At 28.4% G+C, this 9212-nt stretch overlaps 1 protein-coding gene across 1 annotated transcript; it reads right to left on the bottom strand.

Annotated features, from left to right (window-relative positions):
- Positions 1–8020: 8020 nt before the first annotated feature.
- On the bottom strand, positions 8021–8763 carry LOC114190830 (protein IDA). The gene has a single exon (XM_028079879.1). It carries the CDS (start codon positions 8517–8519, stop codon positions 8238–8240), a length of 282 nt encoding a protein of 93 aa, XP_027935680.1. The 5' UTR covers positions 8520–8763; the 3' UTR covers positions 8021–8237.
- Positions 8764–9212: the final 449 nt, after the last annotated feature.

Genomic DNA, 9212 nt, shown 5'->3' with positions numbered 1-9212 from the left:
AACACTCCAACTATTGTAACCTTGTACACTTGTATGGCATCAATGTGGGTAACTGTCTCTCCTTTCACTCCTTTCATTTCATGTGATCCTACCCTCTAATCACTCTTCCCTTTAATGCTCTTATTTTATCTTCTCACTAAACTCTCCCTTTAGTTTAATCACCACCCTTCTAACATCATTGTATATTCAAAATCGCTTTTTTTATCTGCAATGGGACAAATTTTAAGTTTAGCATATTCGAAAGTATTGTTTCCCAGTCCCACGCCACGCCAGCTAGTTCACCACAAAGTCTGTACTTTAAAAAAAGAAACTTTCTTCTCTCTTTTATTACAAGTCTTTTTAACTACTGATACTTTTGGCTAAGGCTATGGTTGGATTAATAATAGCACATCAAATAAAACTCATCACATTAATTAACATAATAGAATGTAATGAAATCAAGATGCTAGTATACTGTTTGAATGTTTTGTAATATATAAGGTAAAAAAAAAGGTATGAATTTGATCTGTTGTGTACCATTATGCACTTTTCATATTTTATATAAATCAAACAATAAATCCATTTTTCTTTCTATTTATATCCTCTACAATGTAAAACCTAACTGTACTCGGTTCATCTTTCTTAATATAAAAAAGGAAAATTATGTTTTGACATAAGTATTCTTTTGATGACAAAGTTTTCATAAATAAAATTGCACTTTTAACTTTTTAATCAAAATAAAATAATAAAGTAATATTTTTTTTATCTAAATACTTAATTTATCAAAGTTTGTCAGAAAAATAAATTGTCGAGTATCATGTTTCTATAAAAAAGTACCAAAAGACTTTTAAAACATTAAATTTTTTAAAACTATTATTAATCAGAGATAATTTCATTAAAGATGGCTTAACCACTGCTCCAATTATTATTATTTTCAAGTTTCATGTAATTTAATTATTAATCAGAGATAATTTCATTTAAGATAGCTTAAGCACTGCTCCACTTATTATTATTTTCAAGTTTCATGTAATTTAATCTTTAGATCAAGTTTTATTACCATTTATTACTGATGTGATGTATATTTAACTTTATTATTTCAAAATAGTTATTATGTATACGCGTCATGATATTATTAGATAATGATACTTTAAAATGTTATAAATTTAAATTAATAATATTTATAGAAAGTAAGAATATATTTAATTTTCCCCGTGTTTGTTTGGTAAACGAGAAATAGAAAAAAAAAAGTGGGTATAAATGAATTAAATATTGAGAAGAGAAGAAAAGGTAAAGTAAAAAATCATTTTAAAGTAATAGAATTCCCTTAATTATTTCTGGTCTATATTTTATTACCACTTTATATCCCTTTTCAGTTTATTGTGTTTACTGTTTAGTTTTAACATATTTTATTTATTTTTGTCTATTTTGGTCCTGTTATTAAGTTTTGATCTCACTTGTAGCTTTTGGAGGCCTTCTTAAGTTGAGAAAGTGATGTTATATGAAAGAGATGGTTTTACATAACAGTTACGTCTCTGCTTAGAAATCTTGCTTTATAAAAAAAGCTTCACACTTTCTTTCACTGACACAGTCACAGGTATCTGTCGATGACGTGCCTTTTTACATGCCAAGTGCCAATATTTTCTGATTCATCTCTACAACCTCAAAATTTCAACCACCAAAACCCAATTATTTTGTTCATGGATAGGTTTTGTTCCCTTGCACACTTGGACACCATATTATGATGTCCCTTTTCATGTCATATTTATTTCAAATAAAACATTCTACTCTACCTTAACTTATGTTAATAACTAACACTTTCATTATCATTACTTATGTGAATTTATTTGATAACCGATAAAATACAATTTCATAAATATAGAAAGTAGCCCATCAACTTTATCAATATTTATTTTTTGTCTTTTAATTATAAATAAGTTCCCTAACTTAATGATAAAATGTTTGAAAAACTTTCAAATTTCAAATCATGAAATACAATGTAAATATATTTAATTTTGGATACTGAAAATGCAACCAGTTGACATATTTATCATTACAAGATTAATGAAAGAAACATTTTCTTGCTTAATTGTGAGAAGCTAAAGCTAGTCTAGGCCCATATTTGAGTCCAAGTCCAAACTAACATTAAGAGCACTCTTTTGGAACTCTTTGCGAAGCCCATTAACTAATCATTGCAGTATTTCATTTAGCATTTGAAGGAAAGATACTTAGAATATTCTTATCTAAGGCTAGGACAATCATTATTTTTTAAGTTAGCTTTTAAGAGTGGTTTATTTCTATTATAATATCAGAGTTTATCCAATCTTAATATTAGGATATCCATACAGAGCTATTCACTAACTAGGCCAGATTCATTTCTAATAGTAACTCCCACGTAATTATAACAGTAATGATAATAGTAAATAGAAAAATAGAAAAATAGAAAAATTTTATATATGAACATCATAAAGGTTTTTACACCTATGAAATAATAAAATAATAACATTTTTACTTTTATAGTTGATTTTTTTAAATATTTTTATATCTTAAAATAAAAATATGATATGATTGATAATGGATGAGTATTTATTAAAATATAAGCTGTTTATCTATCACCACTTATAAAAATATAGTCATAATAATAACAATGATTATATTTATTTATTTTTGTATTTTCAAAATTATATTAATTTTAGAAGTTGATCTATATGCATGAGTACTATTTCAATCAGGTATCAATTTCCAAAACTTCAACATAAATATTGAATGGATATAAATATAAGTACAGATAATACTCAATTTTTTAAAATTCATATAAGAATGAAAATATATTTATTGCATCTTAATTCTAATATGTAAATATTATATTATCAAGGAAATTTTACTGAATAAAAAAAATATATATCGATACAATATTTTGATGATGAAAAAAATTGTTTAAAAATTACTTACAGATTTTAACATTTTACAGAATTTTCTGTCAATGATAAATTTATCAATAAAATTTGTTTACAATGCATAATTTAATTTTTATTATTGATATTTTCGTCCGTAAAAGAGATATTAAAGTTTCTACTTTAGTTTTGATCGGTAAAAATTTCAGTGATATATTTTTTTAAAAAACATATCGGTGAATTCATCGGTAATTGAACTTTATTTCAATTTTTTAGTAAATTTTTTTGATAATTAAATTTTATATTTTTGAAAATCTACTAATAAATTGATCAGTATTTGATTTTTTAAAATTCGTTAATAATTTTATTGGTAAATCCAGATTTTTCTTATGTACTCTGTCTTAATATTTATCTTCCTTTTAATTGGCTAAAATATCTTTAATGTAATTTAAAAGTTTTACTATAACGTTTTTCTGTCATTAATTTCACAACTTACATTTAAAATAATAAAAAAACATGTAAAAAATATATCTATTCTTTAATAAAAAAATGGAAAAAAATTATATCGGTAAAATATAAAAATAAATATAAATATTTGTTGGCCAAGTGAGTCAAAGTCCCACATTGGATAGAATAGACAAAGTTAAACACTATATAAGAATAAAGGCCCATAACAACATTGTCTTAAGGTTTTTATGTAAAAGTGGTGTCTAAGGTCTTATATGTGCAAGACTAATGTCATATAACTATATAGAAGCTCAATATCTCAATGACCATAACCTATATATGAAAAATATGAAAAAATATATAACCCAACAATGGATAGAATATACTTGATATTTTGTTATAACATATCACATATATCTCTCATATTATCAAAAGTCCTACAAATCCCAACAATATCAACACAAATTTTTATTTGAATATTTGAAATGGAATACTGGAACCTACATCCATCCCATTCAACCTAGTTGTCATCCGTTGTGATTCCTAATGCAGACTATTGTCTGCTAACATCAAATATTAAAATTCACCAAATTCTTATAATACTACACACAAACCAAATTTTAATCTATTTCTGGCCTCCTTTTCTTCAAATCGAGATACCCCAATCTATAACTCAACTTCAATAATTGAGGTCCAAAGATTTCAATGAACTTGCCGCAGCAAACTACTGTGGTGAAGCTGTTATGATTTACGTCAACTCTTACAATTATAAAAAATAAAAACTTGAAACACAGTTGTTGGTGGATAAAATAATAAGAATTATCAGAGGAAGTTGAATTACAAACTATAATGAAGAGAATATTAGTTGAGACTTGTGACGTGTTTTACATTTTTTATTTGATATGTTTTAGTGTAAAACTTCTTATCAACAAAAAAAGGATTCACTGAAACTCGTATATGATTATTCGATTAATTATGTCAAGAGTATATTAGAGATTCAGCTAATGCAAAATAAAGATTAGTTCCGATTGAAAATGGTAAAAAGAAGTAATAAAAACATTTTAAGAAAAAGTAGCAGGTGGATAAAGTGCCAAACTTTATTCATAACAACCAAGTGATGAAAGTTATTACCGATTATCGTGGAGAGTAAAAGGACGACCAAAATTTATAAAATAAAAAATTTATATATATATATATATATATATATATATATATATATATATATATATATATATATATAACACTTGTGCTATTATTACAAAAATTATTTTAGTTGCTTTATTAAAATAATGTTTCAAAATTTTAATAATTAATTTTTTATTTTAAATTTTATTTGTTATTTCATATATTAATATTTATTGTAGTGAAAATTTTAATTTCATTAAATTCATCATATTATATTACATAAATATTATATATTTTTTTAATAAGGACTTAATGTCATTGAGTCATTAATCCACTATCTCAACTACATCAATAATCGAATAGAATTTCACAACTCAAAACTCTAGTCAGAGAAAAGTCACTTTATTATCTCTGTTTTTTTTAATGTTTTAAATAAATAGTTAGGCAAGAAAGTCTAATCTCTCAAGTTAGATTATACTTAAGAAAAGTCTTCACAAAATAATGACTCTTAGAATTAGAATGCTAAAAGTTGTAATTAATTACTATAACGTTTATGAGTGAGTTTAAGTTTGATCGGTTAATTTTTTAATTAAATTTGTTTGTTTGGTTGAATGGATAAACTTAAGTTTGAAATTAAGTTCGATTATTTAAATAACTCAAATTTAACTTTTATAATTGACATCGATAACTTACTACTTGTTTATCTAAATTGATGATAGGATTTCAATGATTTATGTTGTATATATACTGTAGAAACTATAGAATTGTGTATGGTTGATAATATTAAAATTAATTTAATAATTTTGTTATATTTGTAATAGTTGAGAATATATATATATATATATATATATATATATATATATATATATATATATAGTAAATTATGAAAACTGATTTTTCTAGAATTTTGAATCTCACATACTGCATTAGAAGCACATATCTGTGTATGTTAATTATCATTTTGAACTAAAATATTGATCAAATAATAACTTTGTAAATTTGAAAGGGAAATTAAGAAAAATAATTAAATTATGAAAGAGTTAAATAAAATAAACTCAAACTTTTTTTTAAGCAAGTGATATTAAGCTTTATAATGAGAGATGTTTAAATAAGTTAAAAATAAGTTTTTAATGAGAGACATTTAAATAAGAGAGGCAATCTTTACCAAGCCAGATTATCTCGATTCAGAAATTGTTTGGGAATGTTGGGTTTTATTTTCTTGAATAAAAAATTCCATTCATATACCTTCGTTTCAATTAAATAGCTCTATATTTTGACTCCGTATATAACTGAAAGGAAAATAAATGTTTTTCTAACTGAATTCCATATTAATTTCAACTTGGAGAGTGTGACTGAAAGTTATAGTTTCGTGTATCTCTCAACTAAGGGTAGTAAACGATAAATAATATTAAAATACACAATTACTTTCATGAATGTTCAATCTATGTAATTGAATAGATTTAGTGTGATCTCATACCCAGCTAAATGTTTTTTTTTTTCAAACATAAAAGTCTTAAATTTTGATGGATTCCCCAAGCCAAGTGAAGATGGAGTGAAAGAAATTGAGGTCACGTCTCTCGCTATATAATATGCTATCAGTAAACATCAGACTCTAATTAGGTATTTTGCATGTTCTATGTCCTCTATTATTATATGCATCCACGCGATTCATTGGCCAGTCATCACTGAACCACAACCACCAATAACCCTTACTTCTCCATCATTAAGATTAATGTTTCAGATTCCAATGAACAAACCTAGAAGGAACTCCAATTATATGTGTTCAAGTAACTGATTTCTAGATACACACCATTTTCCCAACATCATAAAAAGTAGTGACACAAAGTCTTACTCCTCAAAGTGTCACAAACTATATATTGTAACCCAGTAAAGCCATGACTTTGGCTTTTTAAAACGAAAAAAACAAAATTGAGCTTTTGTCTATTAGTTTGAGATTTTAGCATGCATTTTGGTTTTTGAACGAAATGAAGAAACAGTGTGAGATTAGGAGATGATCTAGGCCTGAAAGTCGCCAAAAATTGCTGAAAGGGAACCTATATCCGGAATTCTAGGTATATGGCATGTTGGTATGCACCAAGCCCCCAAGATGAACGTACAAATGGTGTTGACAGTATTCTGTGTTGAAAACGTGTAACCTTTATTTTATTCTCATGTATTGACGGGTGCTACATCTTTTTGCACTGTGCATGCTGCATATGCACTTAAAGTCAGCGTAAACTTTGCAAACATATCTTCCAACTAAAGATTTGCTATACCATTCTGCTCTCTCTAATTAAATCAGGACATAGTTTCGTGATGATGTGTATGTGTGCCCTTTTAGTTTTTAATTTCATTTACCTTATGTATGGGTTTTATGAACCTCCACTATATCTTGTTCCCATCATGGTTGGGTTAAGGAGAAGTTTTTCATGTAAAACACTCTTAAAATTTTAATCTTTTGTCATATTTAATAAGGAAGCAAAATACTGAACATACTACTTCGAAATTCTGACTGTAATGAGAAGTTTCAGAAGCAGAATTTCAGACTACTTAATCCACATTTCTTTTTTCTGAACTATTACATGTTTATGATTTCATCTAATCTTTGTAAAACATATTTAATTTTTCAGTTTATAAAAAAATAAGACCTAATTAATTACATAACATATTTACATTTTTTCTTTCTTTCTCCAGCTGTCAACTTGTATAGTGATATCTATTCCATACATCATTTTCCTAATTCAATTTATTCTTGTTTAATGAATACGTAGGTAGGGTTACCCAAATTCCCCTTAGTATATGGTCAAGGTGACAAACATCACAGTAACTGACAAAATTGAAACTCAATTGGTTTGAAGGAGAAAAACGGTTGCACTCATTAATTTATTTCTGGCATTTATACAGCCGTCGAATTATGAACTTTATTCTAATAATTCCCTTTCCTTGAGGGATTTGAAGTCATTGAAATTCGCACACCATTCCAAGCTACAATGAAAGAATACACAAGATGCAGCCCTTGAAGAAAGTGGACTTCATACCTAATATGGACCCAACATCAAGATCTCAGCCATAGCCATAGCTTGTCCCATTGGACTAATTCAATGGGTACTACGTGCCAAATTTCTTCAATAACACAGCATAGAGGCGTAGCTCATTTAAGGCAAGGAACAGAGTTTGGAAGAAACAAAGTTTTCATTGAGTGGAAGTTTCGCAAGTGAGTGGGCCTTAGTTTTCCCAGGGCCAACTTGGAAGACTTTGAGCCTTCTATTATTGCCTTTTCTCCTACACTTCTGGGAAAGGATCCAAAACCTGGCTTTTTTATTTATCATCATTTATCTTATGTCAATGTTACACGTAGACACAGAACAAGTGGGTGGGGGCATGTACTATGTACTACTTCAATGAAATTCAACCCAGCTCATGTTTCCGAATTCTGATTTGCTACAACACATTAAAAACAACCAAGGTTCAATTCAAGAGAAACCATTTGGTTTCATTTCTCATCATCATCATCATCATCAGAGTTAGAATCAACAGGTGACAAAATGAACATATAAAAAGGTAGCAAAGTCATACCGTACTGAATAATGAGTAAATACATTATTACTATATGCATATATCTTCTGTACAGTAAAATTTAGAATCAAAGCCAAAAATAAAATCAGACCCTCTAAGATCTGATATCAGACTGTAAACGTTGCATCTATCCTCCTATCCTATCAATTCAAAACCCAAAATTTAAAGAAGAAAACAAAAAATGGAGAAACTTGTGCAAAAAGGACATTCTTGTTGAGCTCAATTCTGAGGTGTGGAATCCAGCACCGAGTTATGCCTCTTTGAAGGGCCTGAAGGTGGTATCGGCACCCCTTTGGGGAAGAAGTTGAAAACAAGGCCTCTGTATTGAAAACGCGGTTGTTGCTTTGGCCGGAGAAGTTCTGAGCTTTTATTCAGCCTCATAGTTGCCCCGGTCCTTATTGCAGTGCAGGAACCAACAAGAAGCAAGTAAACAAGGAGGGAAGCCAGAAAAAAGGCTTTGCATGGAAGATGAAAGGTTTTAGAATGATGAGAAGTGGCCATGGAAGTGGAAGGATCGGAATAAGGGAGTTTTGCTTCAGCAGGATTTTAGGTTGTTATGAAGGAAGAGGTTTAAGGAATGTGTCGAATTTATTGCAGAGAATTTTTGACTGTGGAGAAACTAAGGAAGTGGTTTTATATATGGTGGCTTGCATGGGGAGCAATGAAAAATGGGGGTTTGTGATGAAGGGTAGGAAATATGAACAAGTAAAGTGAGATGCACGCAATAGAGACTATTGAAATTTTGAGGTCAACGTTTGTTAAAAAATATTGAATATTTGGGTACAAGTATTTGGCGCCGGCTATGCTTGGACTTGGGGCACCAAGTTTATCACTTTAAAGTGTATGAAAATGTCTTATTTCTAGGTCAATAACAACGATCGATTTCCCAGGAAAACATACCAAAACGTGTGATCGTGAAAAATTGAAAACATGAGCACATGTTTGAAACCCCGACAATTAAAAAACGATTAATTGTCACCGTCAAGTTTCCCCTCATTTCTACGAAGTTTGGGCAAATTAATCGTACAAAAATACAGAATTAGAATTACAACTCTGATATGGCATGTAATGCAGACAGAAAATCCTAGATCTTGAATTCTTCCACCTTTCTAATTTCTTAAGGAATCTTAAATCATGTTTCACGCGCACGAAGTTTTGATTCAAACACGTATGTATGGCAAACGTGGCATTGTA

The sequence above is a fragment of the Vigna unguiculata genome, chromosome 7 (genome assembly GCF_004118075.2).
Source record: "Vigna unguiculata cultivar IT97K-499-35 chromosome 7, ASM411807v1, whole genome shotgun sequence".
Lineage (NCBI taxonomy): Eukaryota > Viridiplantae > Streptophyta > Magnoliopsida > Fabales > Fabaceae > Vigna > Vigna unguiculata.
This window is presented reverse-complemented; position numbering and strand designations above follow the sequence as displayed.

Bases quoted from the DNA above. Each gene is read 5' to 3' on its own strand.
- LOC114190830 (XM_028079879.1), bottom strand. From the start codon at position 8,519: ATGGCCACTTCTCATCATTCTAAAACCTTTCATCTTCCATGCAAAGCC.